This window comes from Mauremys reevesii, linkage group 1 (assembly GCF_016161935.1).
Source record: "Mauremys reevesii isolate NIE-2019 linkage group 1, ASM1616193v1, whole genome shotgun sequence".
NCBI classification, from domain to species: domain Eukaryota; kingdom Metazoa; phylum Chordata; order Testudines; family Geoemydidae; genus Mauremys; species Mauremys reevesii.
In genome coordinates, this window is record NC_052623.1 from 62,926,433 (window position 1) to 62,949,359 (window position 22,927).

Genomic DNA, 22,927 nt, shown 5'->3' on the forward strand with positions numbered 1-22,927 from the left:
AGAAATATCTTCACTGATGCCTGAGTGTGATTGTGAAAGTAGAGGATAAAGTGCCTTATGGTCTGAAATCTGTGGAAGAAATGCACTTGTTGCTATTGAATCTAGTGGAGCCCCTACAAATTCCATCAGCTTAGACCTGAACCAGATTCTATTTTTTTAAATTGATTTTCAAACCTAGGGATGAAAAAAGGATCTTCTTCACTTCTAAGGTCACCTGTTCCTGAGATTTTCCTCATACATGCCCATCACCAGATGAAGGAAAATGTGTAATCTCTGAGGGGTAGCCGCATTAGTCTGTATCCACAAAAACAACGAGGAGTCCGGTGGCACCTTAAAGATTAATATATTTATTTGGGCATAAGTGTCTCAATAAATTTGAAGATCACATACTTAACAACATGCTCTTCTCCTGGGCAGTAAAGATACCTGTCATGAGCATCTGTTGGGGAAATAGCCCCTCCCCCACCCCCACATAATTTAGAAGCCTGGGGGTTCAACTGTTCATGTGACTAAACACCTATTAATTGACTGGGAACAAAAAATATATATATTTTTTTTAATTATAGGCAACACACACTAGTAAACACTAAAGCCACAATAACTCAGTATTAAACTATCCTAACAAGTAACTATAAATAGGACATCAATGTTGTTCCATTTGCTAGGCTTAGGGTGGTCTGAAGAAATTGAATGGCAGTTGGGGTTGTTGAGCTTGTTATACCCTAGGGAAGGAGAACACAACCCTTACTGAAAACTACTAATGAAAACATTGCAAGCGGCTGCACTGGGGCACACCATGAGTAGAATCCACATGTCGAATACTTGAAGAAAAACCTAAGTTAGATGCTTTATTTCACAGTTTAGTCTCCCATATCAAAAGGCAACTGCATGCACTCTAATAGCAAAAGTGAGATATGTTTAAACAGAGGATGAAATATTGAGAAAGGGATAACACTACCAACCACTGGATTTAAGCAGACTGATGATCAGGTAAAAAAAAATTAAAAAAATTGTTTACTACTGCCTCAACAAATAATATCAAGTTTTAATCATATGTTTGGATATCGCCTTGCTTGATGGACGTTACACCAAGATCCAATATAGTGAATTTTTCAAAAAGCACAAATCTTACCTCATCTAAGTTACAACCATATTCTTTACAAAGGACTTCAATAACTTTTGTATCTGTGTCAGTTTGTCTTGATGTACGTGTACTCCTGTTCTGACCTCGCCTTGGAGCTCGAGTTGAGCCATTAATAGACATTGCACTCACATGAGATTCTGTAAAAGACAGTCAGCATTACCACAGGATTTAAAACACATGAACAAGCTGTAACTAAAAAGCAAAGAATACTTCTGACCTTTACATTTAAGCCACAAAAGAGGGCGATGTGGTTTTAAGAGAGTCTACATATGCTATACAGTAGAACAGGAAGCACACTTATGATTTATATGCCAAGAAAGGGGAAATTCATCATACAAAATCACATGAACAGAAAACTAATGAGACTGTCTGTATAAGTCTTATGGACATCATGTGTTTAAAGCTACTTATGTATGGAATTTAACACTACTAAGTACTTCTCATCCACAGCTTCCAAATTATTTTGCAAACGATGAGTAAGCATTAGTCTCCTATAACATCCAGAGTTAGGCCACAAGTGAAGACTACACTTCCCCAAAGCTCCACAAAGAAGGTTACTTATTTGTAACCTGAGTTCTTCGAGATGGACTTTGCATATTCACACTCTTGGAATGCACTCACTGGGTGTAGCAAGACAGTGGTACCTTTTAGTTGCGGTGCCTGTTAGGGAGTGGCTCACCCCTCCCTGTCTCCTCCCACCGGCAACATTCATGCAGACTCAAGGGGCATGGCATGGTCACCTCAGTTCCTTCCAACTTCTAAAGTGCAATACCAAGTAAATACAGAATTAGGACTCAGAAGGAGCAGAAAAGACAGGCAGGGTGTGTGAATATGCAGAGTGCATCTCAGAGAACTCCAGTTACAAGTAACCAACCTTCATTTGTTCTTTCAGTGTCCTCTGCATATTTCTACTCTTGGCATAGTTTGACAAGCAGTACATCAATAAAGGCAGGAGAAAGCAGAGTCTTAATTGAATAATGACTGAAGTACTCTCTGTCAAAATGAACTTCGGATCTGGATCAAGATCCAGTACTTAATTTGTGCCAGGCCACCTGATTAACAGTATTACTTATGTGCGAAAGAAATACCTTGAGAGCCAGATGGATCACCCTCAATTCTCCAAGAATGTTCTGTGGATGTAACCACCACATTACAGAAAGCTGAATATCATTCGGTACTCTATTTTAAGCCATTTTTGCTGCTGCCTCATTCTGAGCCTGGTACATAGAATTACGTATTTTGTAGAGGCCATGAGGCCCAATAACATCAGAAAATACATCTGAAAGGGCTGTAGCCCCAGCATCTGTATGAAAATGGTTATTTTCAAAAACCTCTTGTAGTGGGGCGGACTGCCCCACTCCCTGTGAGAATGGGCTGCAGCAGGCCAGGGCGCCTGCGCAGACAGGGCTTATTGTAAGCCAATCAGAGAGGGGCTTATTGTGAGCCAATCAGGACCAGGTTCAGAGGTATATAAAGCCTGCCCAGAGCAGGAGCAGGCAGTCTGTCCCAGGCCTTTGACAGGGGAAGGTCAGTCCCCAAGGGAGGAGACTAGCACCATGGACAGCACAGTGCTGGCCAGGCTCGGGGAGGCTAGGGAGCTTGAACCTGTAGCCTGCCAGGCTGCAGGCCCTGAAGGGAAGGTCCTAGCGGTGCAAGGGGCCGTAGGGGAAGCGGCCCAGGAAAACAGACAGCGGAAGGGGAGAGAAGGACAGCGAGGCTGACACCAGAGGGTCCCTGGGCCGGGACCCAGAGTAGAGGGCGGGCCTGGGTCCCCCGCTTCACTCCTTGCAGTGCACCCAGCCATTAGCCATAGGGAGTGACCATATTGCTACGCCAGATCCCTGACAAGAGGGATTGGACTCAGAGGGCGGTTGGACATAGTGACTGGGGTGTGGGACTGCTTATCACCGACCCCCAGAAGGGGGTGTAGATGGACTAAGGGGCACTGCCGGAGGGCAGTGGCCTCGAAGAGGACGCCGCCGAGCACGCAGCAACGCGGGTCCAAAGACAACAGAGGACAGAATGATGGACAGGACACCACCAAGAGGGGGTGCTCCACTGGAAAGAGCTAATTCCCAGAGTCACCAGCAGGAGGCGCCGCAGGGTGAGTCCCGACCCATTTACACCTCTCAAGAAAAAAAGCTTTTCTTTCACAGAGTTGAAGACTGACTGAAAAAGGGACTTCTCCTGGTTTATAAAGACACAAGATTTTGAAATGAGAGCAAGTCACCTCAATAGCGTCTTCTAATTCTTCTTTGGACGGGCCCTTCAGTAGTCAATTGTCTAAGTAAGAGAAGATAAAAACCCTTGCTTCCTCAGATGAGATGCTACTGGAGCCAGACATTTGGTAAAAACTCAGGATGCAGCGGAGAGGCCAAAAGGCAAGACTCTGTATTGAAGTGGTCTGAATCAAGGCCAAAAGGTAGATATTTGCAGTGGGATATCCTTATAGAGATATGGAAATATGCCCCTTTGAGGTCAAGAGCAGCAAACTTATCTAGAGTAATTGATTAACGCCAGAGACAGCATTCTGAAGTTGCCTGATTCATCTGTTTAGAGCTCTGAAACCATTGGGGATTAGAAAGTAACAGGAGTACAACCCTTTGTTTCTGGAGTTCAGAGGTACTTGTTCTATAGCACTCAGATGAGCCTGTACTCCCTTTGTTAAAGCACCTCCTGAAAAGGGAAGGGGATATGGGAGTTGCATGGAGGAAGGGCTTTGACTTTGATATATAGCCTCTCTTTACTGTATCTAAAACCCATCTGTAATACCCTATTAGTTTCCATGCACTGTAAAACTTGGACAGTCTCCAAAACCACAGATGGGATCTTCCAAGATTGGTTTGAAGTTGTTGACTAACATGTCAAACCTGTAGGCTGACATTCAGTTAGGAAGATGTGACTGAGGAATTCTTTGACCTGTCTTGTGTCTGCAAAGATATTTGCTGTTTAGAATACTGTTAAGAACAGCCATACAGGGTGAGATCAATGGTCCATCTAGCTCAGTATCCTGTCTTCCACCAGTGACCAATGCCAGATGCTTCAGAAGGAATTAACAGAACATGGCAATTAGTAAGAGATCCGTTCCCTGTTATCCAGTCCCAGCTTCAAGCAATCAGAGGTTTTGGGACACCCACAGCATGGCCTTGCGTCCATGACCATCTTGGCTAATAACCACTGATGGACCTATCTTCCATGAACTTACCTCATTCTTTTTTGAGCCCAGTTATAGTTTTAGCCTTCACAACAACCCCTGGCAACAAGTTCCACATGTTGACTATGTGTTGTGTGAAATAGTACTTTCTTTTGGTTGTTTTAAACGTGCTGCCTATTCATTTCAATGGGTGACCCTTGGTTATTGTGTTATATGAAGAAGTAAACAACATTTCCTTATTCACTTTCTCCACCCTATTCATCATTTTATAGACCTCTATTATATTCCCCACTTATTCATCTCTTTTCTAAGCTGAAAAGACCCAGTATTTTTAATTTCTCCCCATATGGAAGCTGTTCCATACCCTTAAGCATTTTTGTTGCCCTTCTCTGTACCTTTTTCAATGCTAATATACCTTTTTTGAGAGGGAGCAACCAGAATGGCACACAATATTAAAGGTGGGGGTGTACCATAGATTTATATAAAGGCCTGCCTAATGATACTTACACTTGATTTGCCATAGTTTATGCTCCTTTTTATTTTCCTCACTAGGATTTGAGGTCCAGTTTTAAAAAGATGTCTTTTTGTCTCTAACCACCTCTTTCACTCTAGTTAGCCATAGTGGCATTTTTTTGGTCCTCTTGCTGTTTTTTTTATTAATTATTAGGGATATACATTTAGTTAGGTCCTCTATTATGGTGTTTTTAAATAGTTTCCATATAGCTTGTAGGCATTTGGCTGCTCCTTTTAATTTCCATTTAACTAGCCTCCTCATTTTTGTGTACTTCACCTTTTTGAAGTTAAATACTACTGTATTGGGTTTCTTTGGTATTTACATTATGATCACTATTACCAAGAGGTTCAGCTATATTCACCTCTTGGACCAGATCCTGTGTGCCACTAAGGACTAAGTCAAGAATTGCCTCTCTCCTTGAGGGTTCCAGGGCTATCTGATCCATGAAGCAGTCATTAGTGGTGTCTAAAAATTTCATCACTGCATCCAGTCCTGGCTACAAACACAGAAAACACAATAATAATTTGAGATTATTGTTAGAATATACAAAACCAAGGATAGGAATAAATGGCCAGAAGAGAGAGAGGTTAATAGTGGTGTCCCCCAGGGGTCTGTTCCGGGACCAGTCCTATTCAGTATATTCGTAAATCATCTGGAAAAAGGGGTAAACAGTGTGGTGGCAAAATTTGCAGATGATACAAAACTACTCAAGATGGTTAAATCCAAAGCAGACTGAGAAGAGCTACAAAAGAATCTCACAAAATTGGGTGACTGGGTAATAAAATGGGAGATGAAATTCAGTGTTGATAAATGCCAACTAATGCACATTGGAAAACATAATCCCAACTATGCATACAAAATGATGGGGTCTAAATTGGCTGTTACCACTCAAAAAAGATCTTGGGAGTCATCATGGACAGTCTCTGAAAACATCCACTCAATGTGCAGCAGCAGTCAAAAAAGCGAACAGAATGTTGGGAATCATTAAGAAAGGGATAGATAAGACGACAGAAAATATCAGAATGCCTCTCTATAAATCCATGGTACGCCCACAACTTGAATACTGCATGCAGATATGGTCGACCCATCTCAAAAAAGATATATTGGAATTGGAAAAGGTTTAGAAAAGGGAAACAAATTATTAGAGGTATGGAACAGCATCCGTATGAGGAGAGATTAATACGATTGGGATTTTTCAGCTTGGAAAACAGATGACTAAGGGGGATATGACTGAGGTCTATAAAATCATGACTGGTGTGGGAAAAGTAAATAACGAAGTGTTATTTACTCCTTCTCATAACACAAGAAATAGGGGTTACCAAATGAAATTAATAGGCAACAAATTTAAAACAAACAAAAGGAAGTATTTCTTCACACAATGAACAGTCAATCTGTGGAACTCCATGCCAGAAGACATTGTGAAGGCCAAGATAATAAACAGGGTTCAAAAAAACTAGATAAATTCATGGAAGATAGGTCCATCAATGGCCATTAGCCAGGATGGGCAGGGATGGTGTCCCTAGCCTCTGTTTGCCAGAAGCTGGGAATGGGCACAGGGGATGGATCACTTGATGATTACCTGTTCTGTTCATTCCCTCTGGGGCACCTGGCATTGGCCACTGATGGAAGACAGGATACTAGGCTAAATGGACCTTTGGTCTGACCCAGTATGGTCGTTCTTATGTTATTTCAACTATCCTCATGTTGACTGGGAACATTTCACTTCTCCCTGAGAATTTCACAATTGCTATCGCCATCCTAGTCAAGTGGTCGGTAGCATAATCCTACTGCTGTATTCTTATTAATGAAACATGGAATTTCTACCCATGGAGATTCTATGATACAGTGTGATTCATTTAAGATTTTATTTATATTTGACTAGGCTCTCTTTCACGTATAGTACCACTCCCACACCAGTGCGACCTACTCTGTCATTCCTACATATTTTGTACCCTGGTATTACTATGTCTCATGGATTATCAACATAGCACCAGATTTCTGTGATGCCTATTATATCAATATCCTCATTTAATACCAGGCACTCAACTTCAGATACCAGTATTTAGACTTCTTGCATTTCTATACAAGTTCTTACAAATTTTTTTATATTTAAAATAGTCTGCCTTCATGTGATGTAAGGTTATCTTCTCTGATTATAAGAGAAAGATGAAGATGGGATATTGGCTCTGATTCCTGAACACAGGTGTTTACATCCTCCTCCTATAGGAATTCTGCCTCCTTAAAGATCTTGCTGTGGATCACATCTTTCAGTTTTCCCCGTGTCTTCTCCATTTTTGCATTAAGTAAATCATCCCCTTCAAAGTGTATGTCTTCTATTTAAAATCTGGTATTCAATGGGAGAGAAGATAAACATAACCAAATATGTCTTTGCAGAGCTATTGCAGATGCCAATAATCTTGAGGCAGTAGCAGGAACATCTGATGATGCTTAAGAGCATGCTTGGCCACGTTTTGGCCCTCTTTATCAAGGTCTGATATTAATTTCTTTTGCTCTTCTGATAAAATGTTTAGTAAAGACAGACATTGTCTCCCATAGCAAACTGATTATCTATCCATAACTGTTTAGTAGCTAGCTATGCACATGTTTAAGGAGAAGGAAGAAAATGATTTTCTGCCCAGAGAATCCATTTTTTCTCCTTCTTTATCTATGGGGGTGGAAAGTTGAAAAGCTGGTCCAGACTTTTGCTGTGTTGCTGCTATAATGCGTTTGGCTGAGGGTACACATGAAAATAAAACCCATCCTGTGGGATCAGACAATTTGCCTTTTTAGAGACTGGATGACACAAAGATGATTTGGATCAAAGAATTTTGCAGTTGCCACAGCCATTCTAATACAGGCAAGGAGAATTTAGCATTGGCAGTAGACCCCAGAATATGAAAAAAGATGGATGCGAGTTCTTCTCCAAAGCTACTGATGACAATTTTTAAGTTGATGCCATCCAATCAACCGATTCATGAAACTGAACTGCATCCTCAGAGGGAGAAGATGCTGTTGCTACCCTGATGTCATCAGAAGATGAGCCACTCTGTATCGCTGTGACATATTGCTGAAAGTCATTCTGTGGAGGTCCCTCCTGGTAATCCTCTTCTAAGAATATGTCCTGTTATAATGGGGGTGGGGAGAGGAGGCATTCTGTAACTCATATCCACAGATTGTGTTGGAAGATGCTCTGGCACCGGAGAATTCAACATTCTAGACTGGTAAGGGGAAGGAGAAGAAGACATCCAAGGAGGCATAGGCCAGTCCTGCCAAGTTCCCCAAGCTGGTGGTATATTCCCCTGAAGGATAGAGTGGGAATCTGGCATTACCTCATGCATAACAACTTTGCTGGGAGAAGGCTATCTTTGACATAATCATAGGTTCAACCTCCAATTGTGGATCACATACTAAAGCCTTCAGCGTACCCCAAGAGTGGGAATATGCAGAAAACACTCGAAAAACCACCTGGAATTTCCATTCAATGGAAAATTTAATTTATTTAATTTTATTTGTTTTACACAATTTGGAACAAAAAAACCTGGACTTGAAATTTTCCACAGAAGAAAATTTTAGATTTTTGTTTCATTAAGGTCAAAACCACGTTTTTTCTAAAGGTCAAAGTAGTTTAATTTACTCTTTACTGAATTATCTTTTATAATTATATGTTGCATTATATCAATGTATAAACTATTATACTATAAATTAAAAAATAAAATATAAAATTTTACATTTTAAATTGGTATTCTAGATTGGTAATTGTCAGTTTGGTGATTAATAACTGTTCAAAGTTTTTGCCCAGCTGTTCTACTTTGGTAGTCTCATTTTAGTCCCCTTTTGTTTTATTCATATAATAATTTAACACATTTAAAGCCTTTCCACTGTCACCAGGACTTGAATACCACAGTGTGTTACTGAGAATTGAGAAGCTCTGCCAGATTTGTGAGGGAGCTTAAGTTGTGCCTGTGCAAACTGTGGCTGGCACTCATCTGGAATATTAATGTAATACCTTGCATATTGTCAACTCACTATTTTTCTTAAAGCTCCATCTTCTGGAGTCAGGTGATATCAGAATCTCACCTTTCATATTAAAACAAGTTTCTAGTTCTCATAGTTGCATAAAAAAACAGAAAATGTGAACCTTTAAGATTCAAAGGCAGCATTCACCCACGAAAGCTCATGCTGCAAAACGTCTGTTAGTCTATAAGGTGCCACAGGATTCCTTGCTGCTTTTAAAGGCAGCATAGAACGCAGGGGTTTTTTTTGTTTGTTTTTTATCTCGATTTTTTGGGCCAGACTCAGGATTTATGAATGTTTGAGCTTGGCAGTACTCTGTATAGTGTCTATCCTACAGCAGTACACTTTACAAAAGATTAATTTAAATTCCTATCAGCTTTGGGGGGCTATATCTTAACCCCAAGGCTATTCTTTCTCCAGTAGTTATTTACATGGATTTTAAAATTGTCCTCATTTTAGAATAAAAAGGGAGAGAAATAGTATTTTTTTGTCATTAAAATTCAAATGGAGTAGGGGCAACAACACGACCACCAATAATCTATCCATTTGAAGCTATTCATCAATGAATAATCAGATAAATTCAGGTCATCCATATGAGTTATGGATCAAGACAAAAAAGCCAAGGACATTACTGATGATATCCTTCCCCAATCCTGTTAAAGGAAAAACCCAATTAACTCCAGCTTTTTTCCTTGTTCAATATATCATTAAAATATATTCCCCTGGTGGAAGATACCCAACATAAAAATGAAGTACTATCCAAAGTTACTAGACTTATTTGTGACACCACTTTTAGTGTTCTTAGCAACATTCCCCAAGTTTTAAATGTACAAGGAGTACATAGTAAAAGTTACTGTTTAGAGAAGTTTATGATTTTCAACAGGAATGAACATTTACTAATGTAAGAGTTAGACTTAAGTCAGCTCAAAGTCAAAGCAGGGAAAGAGGAGGTTACTTACCTGTAACTGGAAGTTCTTCGAGATGTGCAGTCTCTATCTGTATTCCACTGAGGGTTTATGCATGCCCACATGTCCAGAGCCAAAGAATATGAAAGCAGTAGTGTCCGTTGGTCCGCACATGCACCCTTGGCTTGCCTCATGGTTTTGTCAGAGGTAATAAAGGGTGGGGAGGACCGACTGCATCTCCAGTTACATCTCCACCACATATCCAACAGATCCATAGCAGAGGAGGAGGAGGGTAGGAAGTGGAATACTGAAAGGGAACACACATCTCAAAGAACCTCCAATTACAGGTAAATAACATCCTGTTGTTCTTCATGTGATGTTACCTATTGTATTCCACTGAGTGTGATTAACAAGCACTACCTAAGTCAAAGGAGGTTGCGAGGATGAAGATGGAATGGTTGAACAGAGGACAGCCACACCAAAGGAGGCATCCACCACTGAGTCCTGCACCAAGGCGCAATGCATAGCAAAAGGTGTGAACTGAACTCCAAGCGGCTGCTCTATATATGTCCCGGAGTGGCACATCACGGAAGGAGTCAAAGCCTGGGCTCTTGTGAAATGGGCTTGCATCCCCAGCAGGTCTGATAACAGAGTGTAATGAACCCCGAAATCCACTTGGAGATTCTCTGTGTGATTGCCTGCCCTTTAACTCTTTCAGCTATTATGACAGTTGGGGGAGGGTGGGGGGGATTTCCTGATTGGCCTTCCACCTGCAGAAGACAAGACCAAGGACCGATGGACATCGAGGGAGTGGAGTTGCCATTCCTTTTCCGAGGAGTGAGGCTTCAGAAAGAAAGCAAGTAAGTGAATGGATTGATTAACACAAAACTAGGAGATGACCTTTGGCCGAAATTTGGAATGCAGGTGCAGGAAGAGAATCTTTATGGAAAGTCGTGAAAGGAGGGTCCACCATCATGATCTCAAATTCACCAACCCTTCTTACCAAAGTGATAGCAAAAAGGAAAATGACTTTCATGAAAAGGAGGGAGACAGAGCACAATGTCAGCAGTTTGAAGGTGATTACATTAGGCTGAGGTCCCACTGGAGAATGACAGGTGGGGAGAGTCTAATGAGGCCTTTCCAAAACCTAGCAGTCAACTGAAGTGGAAAGACGGAATTTTCTTCCACAGGGGATGGACAATGCTATCTGCTGCTTAGTGGACCTTGAGAGAGTTGAGAGTGAGACCCAATGTCCTCAAGGACAGGAAGTCGTCCAGAAGAAGGGGAATTCCCATCACTTCTGGGGAAAGCCCCTTTTGTTGAGCCCAGGAGGCAAAGTGTTTCCACTTGGCCTGGTAACAATGTCTAGTGGACTCTTTCTTGCTGCTAGAGAGGATGTTTTGCACCTCTGATGAACATGCCTGTTCTAGAGAAGCTGTTCAGACAAATACAATGCTCTGAGAAGCACTTGTGAATTGGGATGTCTGATCTTGTGCTGCGTCAGTAGATTGGGGAAAGTAGGGATGGAAACTGGGGGATGGGCAGTCATGCGGAGGAGGCTAGGAAGCCAGAATTGTCTGGGCCAGCAAGGGGTGATCAGGATGACTGTTACTCTGTCTCATCTGATCTTGTGGTGTACTCATGGCAGGAGCGGAAGAGGTAAGGCATAGTTGATCTGGTCTGACCAGGGGAGTATGAGAGCACCACCCTGAAAAGGGAGATCAAGACACCCTCCGTCCCTGCAGCAGTATGTGCTTGCATTTGTTGACGATGGGGGGAGGCAAAAAGGTCTCTGGTCAGAGTCCCGCATTGGTCAAAGATGTCACATACCAAAGTGTCATGGAGTTCCCACTCATGGTCGATCACAAAATGTCTGCTTAGCAAGTCTGCAATCACACTGTGTCCCCGGGAGATAGACTGCAGATAAGAGAATCTAGTGGGTGATGCACCAATTCCAGAGGTTGACTGTGTCTGTACACAGTTGCCGTAGTAAACACCAGCAGTGTTGTCCAACGTAAGAACAAAATGGGAATGGATGAACGGGAGAAATACTTGGCATGCCTTCCTTATAGCCCTGAGTTCCAGACTGTTGATGTGCATCCTGGATTCCCACGGAGTCCATGTTCCCTGTATCATGTGATTGCCCATATGCGCTCCTCAACCTACGAGGGATGAGTTGGTGATGATCGTCTTGTCCAGGGAAGAGGGGAGAAAGGGAATCCCTATGCAAACCTATCATGGGTCTGTCCACCAGTGGAGGGAAGAGAGTACCCAGGGTAGGACATGAGGTCGATGGCACGATGCATGGGTGAGTAAATCTTCTGGAGCCACATCTGGAACCAGTGAAGGTAGAGGCAAGCGAAGGCAATGATGTATGTGCACAAAGCCACGTGGCCAAGGAGGGATAGATAGGTCCTGGCTGGGACAGAATTGTTGACAACATGGGCTGAGAGCTCATGCAGAGTCTGGAACCTGTCCGTTGGTAGGCAGGCTCATGCTGTGACTGAGTTAACGTAGGCCCCTGTAAAGTCTAGGGAAGGGGTCCCCAACGCAGTGCCTGCAGGCACCCTGGCGCCCGCGGGGCGTCTAAATGCACCCAAGTACTGGCCAGTGGACAAGCATCCGCCGAAATGCCACTGAGAAGCAGCGTCTTCCAGAGGCATCGCTGCCGAAATGCCGCTGATTTCGGCGGCAATGCCTCTGGATGACGCTGCTTGTTGGTGGCAATGCCTATTGACGTTGCCGCTTGTCAGCAGCATTTCAGTGGATGCTCATTGTCTGGTGCCTGCCAGACAAAAAAGGTTGGGGACCACTGGTCTAGGGGTTCTTTGGTCCCAGGTTGATTTTTCAGCATTGATGCTGACTCCAAGGGAGGAAAGGAGGCTGAGCTACATGGAGGTTGAAACTTGGGCTTAGCATCTGCATCGTGCTGCCAGGAGCCAATTGTCAAGCTAAGGGTACACAAGGATCCCATAATGCCTGAGGTATGCCACCATGACTGAGAAAACCTTGGTGAAGACCCTGGGAGCAGTGGTGAGGCCTCATGTAAGGACCCTGTACTGAAAATGGTGTGAGCGGACCATGAACCTCAGGTACTGTCCGTGGGCTGCATGAAAGTCTATGTGAAAGTGGGCATCTTGCATACTGAGAGCTGTTAACCACACGCCTTTTTCTAATGATGGGATGGATCGCTGCTAACTTGACCATACGAAACTTGGGCATGAGGATGACGCGATTGTGAAGGTACAGGTAAAGAATAGGTCTCCATCTGCCTTTCTTTTGGGGTATTAGGAAGTTGAATAGGAACCCCATCCCTTGGTATTCCAGAGGAACGCATTATATAGCTCCTCTTTGTAGTAAGGAATTCACCTGTAGGGTGAGGATGTTGTCATGAGAGTGATCCCCGAGGAGGGATGGGGGAGAGGCTGTGGATGAGATAGCATGATGAACTCGATCGTATAGCCATGTGGATAACATTTTGCACTTATTTGTCCATTGTTATTGCACTCCAATCTGATAGAAAGAGTGCTAGATGACCCCTGAAAGGAGTGGGATGGTTCTATGGCAGTAAGCGAGGCTCTCTAAAGTAGTGGTTCTCAACCAGAGGTCTGGGGCCCACTAGGGGGGCCACGAACAGGTTTCAGGGGGTCAGCCATACAGGGCCACCATTAGACTTACTGGGGCCCAGGGCAGAAAGCCTAAGCCACACCACCTGGAGCTGAAGTCCAGGGCTCCAAGCCTTGCCACCCGGGGCTGAAGCCAAAGCCTGAGCAAATTAACTTTGCAGGGCTCCCTGTGGCACGAGGCCCTTGGCAATTGCTCTGCTTGCTACCCCCCTAACGCTGGACCTGGCTTTTATATGCAGAAAAACTGTTGTTGTAGCACAAGTAGGCCATGGATTTTTTAAAGCATGTTGGGCAGATGGAGGGGGGGGGAAGGGGAGACAAGAAAGAAAAAGGTTGAGAACCCCTGCTCTAGAGTTCCTCAGAAAGATCTTTTCTGTGGGAATTGCATCTAGTAGGAAGAAGATCATGAAGGTGGACCCGGAGAACAATATCTCTGAGTCTTTTGACACTTCTGTGGTGATTTGTACAGCCTCTGATGGAAAAACTGGAGGCCCTGTAACATTGTGTGAGCGGTGGACAGTAGAATTTATGCTTGGGAGCAGGTGTGTAAACACTCAAGATACGAAGTGTAGCTTTCTAATCTTTGAGGGCGTGGAATCATCCATTTTCTGGTTAAAAAGATGGGATTAATTGAAAGGCAGGTTTGCAGTGGTATTTTGCAATTCCCTGAGGAAACCAGAGGAACGGAGCCATAATTCCCTCCACATGACTATGCCTGAAGCCACAGTGCGCGATGAAGTATCTGCCACATCCACAGCTGATTGAAGGGATGTCCTTGCTACCAGTTTCCCCTTCCTCTATTGCCTAGAAGAGGGTCCTGTCTTGCTGCGGCAATTTTGCAGCAAAGTCCTCTAGTTTGCTGTAATTCAGAAAATTGTATTTGGAAAGTAATACCTGATAATTCAAAATCCTGAATTGAAGGCTGGCTGAGGAGAAGACCTTGTGAGCCAAAACGTCCAACCACTTGCCCTCCTTATTGGATTAAATGGAGCATGGGCACTATTATTTAGACTGTTCCCTTGCTACCTAGACCACAAGTGAATTGAGGATGGGAGGGGGTACAAGAAAAGAAAACTCAAATCCCTTAACTGGTACATACCCCCTTGAGGGTAGGCATATTGTGGCTGGTGTATGCCAAACCGGTCTAGCTGGCTCGAGGGTGACATAGTTAATTGGCAGAGTAACTCTACCCAGTGCTGATGCATGAAAGATGTCCAGCAGCTTATGCTGAGTGCCTTGAATCTCCTCCAGAGGGATGTGAAGCTCTCCTGCCACTCTACACAGGAGATCCAGGCCAGCATGATGGAGCTGGAGGATGTTATGGTGGGCCCCATGGTACAGGGAACCAGTGGCTCTGTGGCAGCTGGAACGGAGGGATATTGCCACAATATAGAAGGCTCTTTGGATATTTGTAGTGGCGGTAATGGATGGACAGTCCCTGCCCCCATCTTACTCTTCCGAAGATGAAGACTTGGACACCTGTTCCATCAGCAGTACCGTTGGAGCTGGTGGAAACATATAGACCATCGAAGCATAGGGTCCCTCAGCTGTGGTATGTCATGAGTGGGAGATAGTCTCCCTAAAAGTAGAAGGCTTCAGAAGGCGTGGAGACCTCAGCTTTCCTAGAACAAATACTTCTTGGGGTGCTGGTACTTCTCCTGACCTCCCTGGTATTAAGGGTACTCTCTTCACCAGGAACCAGAGCGGTGGTTTCCCCAGAGCCGACAGTTCTCGCAATCTATGGGGCGCTGATACTGACAGGATATGCAGTTCAGTACCTGATATTGGCAGATGTCAGTCAGCTTGTGCTGTCTCTTCTTGTGTTTTAGAGCACGCTCCCTCCCCATGACTGGAATTCATGGAAGGAGTGTCCTCTCTCTTAGGTTTGGGGGAAAACTTACTGCCATCCTTATGTGCATGCTTCCTTACCTCCCGACTAGGCCCCAACGTGGGGTCCACAGGGGTGGTCTGCGGGTGCCAGACTCAGACTCTGTAGCTGGATGCACACTCCTAGCTCTCTCTTAGGTCAATGTACGGGGGAGCTGCCCAGCCTAGGTCAGAATGAGGTCTCATGGCAACTTCCATGAGGTGCTTCCGGAAGTGGACAGCCCAGCCTTCTCGGGTAAGGCTGGGGAAGGACTGCACCTGGATGCAATGTGGTGAGAAGGAACTGGAGATGCAACTGGTCCATCGCACCATCACCTCAGACGAAACCATGAGGTAAAGCCAAGGGCACATGCACAGACCAATGGACACTACTACTTTCAAATTCTCCAGCTACAGATGCATGGTGCACACACACAAATCCTCAGTGGACTACAATTGGGACCATCACTCAAAGAACAACAACAGTACCTATATAGCAACATTCTGTATACACCTTGTCATTCTGAGTTACGAATTTCCAACCACCGTTTACTCCATCTAGCCACCCCTCTTTCCTTCTCCTCTCATGGCTGCATATTCTGTCCCCTATACTCTTAGACTGGACCATAGTTGAAAATTCTGCAGTGAGGTGATGCCATCACATTACTATACATCAAGAAAGCTCTGTAAATTCATGTCATCGTCCACCTTTCTTTCACTTATGTAACATCCCAATCAAAATTTAAATAATGCTTTTCAATCCATTTTCTCAAGTCCCTTGTATATTCGGTAGCAGTATTGCTGATATACTACCAAGCCATTACAATATTCCTGTGGGGGTGGGGAGGCAGTAAAGAGGGCAGGGATCGTAATAATGAAAGACTTAATACTTTAAATATATTGCCATATTCTGTTTCATTCAATAACTCAAAATTTAAACATTTATTTTTAACATAATTGTGAAGTAAGTTAAGATAGAACAGAAGATTTACTGCATTCAGTGTGGGCACTGTTGAAGGCCCTAAGGAGACTGAAGTTGACTTCTTTATGAACTTTAAGCTTCTGAACACAAGATTAAAATCCTTACTGTATGGCTCTTTGAGCATTGCCGGTGGTGATAGTTTGATAAAATAATCAAGGACACATAACAGTAACTGGAAAGAGATCACCAAGTCATCTTCCATCTGCAATACTTTCCCTGAAAATGTAAAAAAAAAAAAAAGGATGACTGAGTCAATGCTTGGAGTTTAAAATAAAATTATTCCTGACAGAAGGAATATTTAGTTGTTTCACCTCAAAACCACAGTTAATGGATTCTAGAAATCACCACCTAGGATGTGAGCATGTCTGAAGTTTGATGTATTTAGCCATGCATGATTTGTAAGAATTTATCACTCTGGAAAGAACACACATCGCTAATTCATATTTTTTTCCTTAAACTGTGAATGAAGTTCTTATTTTCCAGCACATCACTACACACACTTTTTACTCAAGAATGACACCGTAGACAACTACTTCGCCTTCATGCATCACTATTTTCCATTTATGTAATTTTTCCCCCTTTTCTGTTCTCCAATTACTACTTAAATTTGGTTTTACAAAAAATACATAATTTCTCTTCATTTATACAGTGAGTTAAAAGCACAGCAATTGTTATATTCCAAGCTCAGGTTAGTCAGGCTGTCCAAACAGTCTTTGTGATAGATGATATACTTACATGTTATAGAAGTAGAAGAATTATCAGCACTTGAAAAATTAACAGTACACGGTGTATACAGTTTAACAGTTATCCTTACCACTGGGACTAGAAGGTTATCACCTAGGCTCATTTCCAGCCTCAGTTTGACTGAGTTCATCTACTTCCAGCCTCTTACAGAACTTTTTTATTGACCTTCCTATACCTGGTAGAATTTTACCCCTTCCTCATGACTCTCAAAAAGGCAAGCAGAAAACCTCCCCTAGCCTTACTTTATGGCTATACTCAAGAATTTTAGGAGGAAACAAAAACTCCATTGTTTCAGCTGCTGCTAAGCAGGTTTTATTGACAGTTGTAAACACAGGAGCTTTGTATACACTAGGGCTCCCGCTGGTGCAAATGAACTAATTCTGAACCAATGAGGATTTTTTAGAATAAATTCCTTAGTGCAGAAGAGGCTTTAGATGCTGATTGTACTGCTATAACAATATGGTGTTGGCCTCCTATCCTTAACTAAGGCCCCAAGCTCTTCACAGAGTGAGTCTTACCACAGTGAAGAAACAATCTTACAAACTTCTCCAGGTCTATTAAAAATATAAATAAATAAAATACTGGTCACTTTCAGGCAGCCATTTCCATGAAATTGGGGCATTATTTTTAAAAAAAAAACAAAAAACCCCCAAACATTCCACCCTTAAATCCAAGTGGCCAGAACAGCAACAGCCTCCTAAGTGGCAGGAAAGATATCACATACCATATTCAAACTTCCCAGTCCATAATACCAGCTAAGAGAACAGCCAAGCAAGGTCTTGCTTCTTGTATTGGAGATATCAAAAAAAAAAAAAGTTTATACATTCATTCCATTCAAAGAAATTAAAATAATTCTACTATAAACATAATTTACCTTTCGCCAACAAAAAAGTGATCCACGAAGTTTTCAGAACTAATGGCAAACTCAATTCAGCAGAAGTCCTATACACAGACAACAAAGTAGTAAAAATTTCACAGCAACAGTTGTACAACAATTCTGAATATAGTCTCTGGAGAATAACTTGAGTCTGTGGACTCATTCATTTAGGGCAACACAGAAAGTTTTCCCACACACTTTAAGGTATAGTTATCACAATACATTCTGAATGGAATTAAAACTACAAACAAATTTTGAAATGGAAAGGCTAATTGTTCTTATTCCATTCAAGAAATTCTAAGCATTAATGTTTGGGTGAAGGAAGTGAATGTTGATAATTTACTCAAATTATTGGGAGTAGTTTTCTCTTGCTCATGTCTTTGACAAAAAGGTCCTATTCTCCAGTCACAGCCTTAACTCAATCTCATTTTGGGAGCAGCCAATATTTCCTCTCATCTATTACTATGTTTATGAAGCTCATCCTGCCACTGTTAGTTTCTTCCATGCTGATTCATAAACCAGCAGGTGGAGATATTCATGGTGCAAGTGGCACCATCAATACACTGACCAAGTATATCACTTCTGCAACTTTTTTCATTTCCCACTGAAACTCCCCAAGTGCCTGTTCAATCTAAACTAGTCACATGACATGTTGGTGCCATCAATAGATTGGGGGTTTTTTGTATACACTTTAGAAACAAGTAGTTAGAAAAGTAAAATACTAACATATGTTTTGGATCGCCTCCTAAATTTTATATATAAATTATAAAAGTCAAACTTACTGACTGCTGGCTTGTATCACGTAGATAAGTCCACAAGTCCTAGAAAAAAAATTCAGGTCCTTACTTCGCATACCTTTCTCAATCTAAAACAAGCGTGTAGCATTCTTTGTTTCAGCTAAGTACAGCAGAAATACATGCCACCTCAGAAAATGTCAGTTATTGTAATTAAAGAACATTGTCAATCCATTTTACAAGTATCACAAACAGACACAATGGGCTGGTTATAACTAGTAGCTTTACAAGGAGCAGCTCTTGTTGGAATGCTTATATCAAACCTCACATAATAAAGCAATTTAAAAACATGATCTATTAAGTAATAATTTTCCAGAAAGCCAGGATTTACATGCACGTTATTTTCCAATGTCTTGTAAATAAGTAGTAGAGTCTGTAGTACACTTTCAAACCACTGGATGAAATATGTCATGAGACTGTTTCACAGCCTTTATTGCATCAGTGTTACCATCTCATGATTCTGTTGAAAGAGTCTTACCATAACAATTTCTTCTTAAAACCACAGGCTCTTGGAGTCAAGCAATTGAAAGAGATTCACAACTCTCATTTTAAAAATAAGTTGCCCTAGTCCTCATGGTTGAGGAGAATAGAAACCACTAAAACATGACCCAAGTAGGCAACCTAAAGGATCAGGAATCAGAAGTCAAAAACCTTAAAAAAACAAAAAATTGTAAAGCCTTATGATTGCGTCGGACTCAAATTTTTGAATGCTCGAGGTTGGTAATACTGTTTTAAAATTTTATCTTTGTAATTTGCCTCAGTCTCTTCTTCTGTAATATCACTGTACAAACATTTTACAGAAAAAAGGTCAGAGGGGAAAAAATGAGGAATGGGTGGGGAAAGACATCCGACAAATATTCAGGGGCAAGATTTAAAAGGAAAAAGGGAATATGCAGATTAAGTGACATTTTTATACTTCAGAAAAGACCTATGGTTAGGGTTGCCAACTGTCTAATTGCACAAATGCAAACACCCTTGCCCTGCTCTGTCCTGCCCCTTCCCCAAGGCCACAACCCTGTCCTGCCTGTTCTGAGGCCCCGCCACTCTGTTTACTCCAGCTCCCCTCCCTCAGTTGCTTACTCTCTCCCACTCTCACTCATTTTCATGGGACTGGGGCCGGGGCTTGGGGTGCAGGCTCTGGGCTGGGCTGAAGGGTTTGGACTGTTGTGGGGGGGGAGGGGCCCTCCAGACTGAGCCTGGGGTAAGGCATTTAGCTACAGGGGAGAATTCAGGGTGCAGGCTCCAGGAGGGAGTTTGGGTGTGGGAGGGGGCTGGGGTTTGGGGTATGGACTCTGGGAGGGGGCTTGGGTACAGGAGGGGGCTCAGGGCTGGTGCAGAAAGGGGGTTCGGAGTGCAGGCTCCAGCCGGGGGCACTTACTTCGGGTGGCTCCCAGAAGCGGCGACATGTCCAACAGCGGTGCCTAGCTCAGCGTGCATAGACACCCTGGCTGTGCCTCCTCCTAGGAGGTGCTGCCGGACATGTCACTGCTTCCGGGAGTGGCGCGGAGCCGGAGCAGGTAGGGAGCCTGCCTTAATCCCGCTGCACCGCCAGACCTTTAGTGGCCTAAAATCTCCTGGATTGGCTTCAGTAGCCTCCAGAAGATCAAACTCGATACTGGGTGACTCTTGGCCAAACCAGGACGGCTGGCATCCTACCTGCGGTAGGTCTGAGAAAAAATACTTAGGACTTTCCATCTTCTATACTGACCATCAATGCAATGATAAACTGGATTAGATTTAAAGAACAAAGAATTGACCCATTTAGGAAAGCAAGTCTATCATGTCCCTTTAGGCGATGGGGAGTATCAATAGGACATGCAGCAGCAAAACCTGCTAGAGTGTTGCTAAGCACGGAAAATAATTTGTTTACATGAAAGGAATAGTTGCCTATACTTCATTCAGCCAGCAACCAGGCTATCAGGTGTAAAGATGCTGGGTCATTGTTCTAAGAAACTGTCAGGTGGAATAGGTAAGGTGACTGGGGTCTGTGTTGATCAGATAAATCTAATACCAGAATTACCTGGTTCATGCTGGGGCTATCATTATACACCCTGCATCCTTGCCTCAGGACCCTCAAATCTCAACATTTTTCTCAGGCATTTGGGGAGAGGATGGGATGTGAACTGAATGGGATTACTTGGGTGGTGAGGTTTTCAGGGGCAGTTTATCTGTACCATGCCTAAAAAAGGAGGCTGGAGGCCCCTGGTGTTACCATAGTACAAATAATACCAACAGAAGCAACAACAGGATGGCCTTATAATGCAGTATAATAGTTATGGTATAAACGTTATAGTGTTTCTGTATAACTGATTTTAAGATACTAGGAAATATGCCTAAAGTTTAGGATGGGCACTTCTAGTATCTATGTTTTAGAAATCAAAATAAATGTCAATTAAAAATCAATCCATCAGTTCAAACAAAAAAATTGTGCATTTTACCTTTCAAATTTGTGATATAGTGCAGATAATACATCATACTTCTTATTCAGTCGTGATACATTACTATCAACTTTAGTGCTTATGGTATCCATGTTAACATCCATCTCTCTCAGCAACCGAAAACATGTGCACACACTGCAAGGAAGAAGACAGTTGAGAGATTATGTGATCTGTTTCTTTAAAACCAAAAAAAGAACATTTACCTTACAGTTACTGGTTCTTTAAGAGGTGTTGTACACACACATTTCACTTTTGGTGTACATACTTTTCATATGTTCAAGAAGTTCTTTTTAGCTAGCAGGGTCTAATGGGGCCAGGATTGCGCCTCTTATGCCCTTATATCTCCCTCTCCCCCAGAATATAAAGAGCTCTCCCTCTGATGCTCTCAGCCTTCAAGCCCTCTCCAGCCTTCTTTGGCCATGGCTCCCTGGCTCAGGAAGGCCAGCAAGCTAGCTCGTCCAGTGATTTCTTGCAATTTCTCCCTCTTTCCAGGGAGGGCCAGCAGAAAGCTTTCAGTTCTCTGCAACTTTCCCCAACCTTCTCCAGTCTCCTGACTCCCAGAGAACCCTCACACTAGCCCTTTTCCTGCCTGAACCAAGCAGCTCTCACCTGCCCTTTTCCTGAGTGACCCTTGCTAGCTGCTCTCCCACTTACTAGGCCCAGGTACCCTCTTTTAAGGATACTTAGGAGGCAGCTGATGAGTCACACATGTACTAGACACTCCCTTCCACTTAAAGGGGCCAGTCACCTTGTGACAGTCTTTAACTAGTGATGCAGGACAGCCCCACAGAAATGGTATCCAAACCTCTGGTCTGCACTAGGGCTTCTTGGTGCTCTGATAATAGAAGTAGTGAGTAGTAAATGTGTGGACCAAGCTCCACACTGCTGTTCTACTCATCTCAGGTATGAAAACTACCCAAACAAGCAGCCAAGGCAGCTTGAGCCCTAATGGAACGAGCACTAGTATGGTCAGGGAATTTTTCCTCACTAATTGATAAGTTCTTATGCAGTCAAAAACCACCTGGATAACCTTTGAGCGAATGATGGTGCCCTTTGACTGTCAAATGTCATTAATAGCCTAGGTGTGTTCCTGAACAATTTTAGTTTATCTAAATAAAGTGACACTGTCTAGCATGCAAAGCTCTAGAAAGAAAGTCACTTGGTGAACAGACCAATTTAAATAGAATTTTGAGACTACCTTGAGCAGGGACTTTGGGTGAGGTCTAAGGGTAACCCCATCATTCTGAAATACCACAGACAGGGAACCTGACATACAAGCCTGTATCATTCCTACCCTCCTACCTGATGCAACATCCACCAGGAAATCTGTTTTCATTGAGAGGTGGTAAAGGGAGCAGGTTACTAAGGGCTCAAAGAAGGGACCCATCACCACTGCTAGTCCTATATTCAGATTAAAGAAGGGAGGCAGCACCCAAACCAGGAGGCAGGGGGGAAATACATGCATGAATCCCTCCAGGAATTTTGTTACTGGCGGATGTGAAGACAGCATGGCTTACAGATAATTTTGCAAAATGAACTCTTATTTTGAGTTGGTGAAGAGTCCAGATTGTTTTCAAGTAAGTTGCCCAGTATTGTTGAAACTGGAGATGTCAGTGGTGAAAGCTGTTGCTGAGATATCTTGATGGAAAAAAAATCTCAGTTTAGTTCTGTAAGTCAAGTTGATTAAAAGGTTTCCTGTTCTGAATGTAGAATGCTCTGAACCTCAGCTGTACAGTGTCTTTCAGTATACTTTATTCAGCCAGCAACCAGGCTGTCAGGTGTAAAGATGCTGGGTCATTGTTCTAAAAGACTGTCAGGTGGAATGGGTAAGGTGACTGGGGTCTGTGTTGAACAGATAAATCTAATACC

General features: G+C 42.9%; 1 protein-coding gene across 6 annotated transcripts in view; it reads right to left on the bottom strand.

The window, feature by feature from the left end:
* The window catches only part of RB1 (RB transcriptional corepressor 1), a 176,360-nt gene that overhangs the window by 128,521 nt on the left and 24,912 nt on the right, over positions 1-22,927 (bottom strand). For all 6 annotated transcript variants that reach the window (XM_039519842.1, XM_039519843.1, XM_039519844.1 and 3 more), the window contains 5 exons: positions 21,059-21,193; positions 18,609-18,647; positions 17,824-17,891; positions 16,311-16,421; positions 1,133-1,281 (listed from right to left, as the gene is read on the bottom strand). In XM_039519842.1, coding sequence (XP_039375776.1) covers positions 1,133-1,281; positions 16,311-16,421; positions 17,824-17,891; positions 18,609-18,647; positions 21,059-21,193 — 502 coding nt within the window. The remainder of the gene's footprint in view (positions 1-1,132; positions 1,282-16,310; positions 16,422-17,823; positions 17,892-18,608; positions 18,648-21,058; positions 21,194-22,927) is intronic.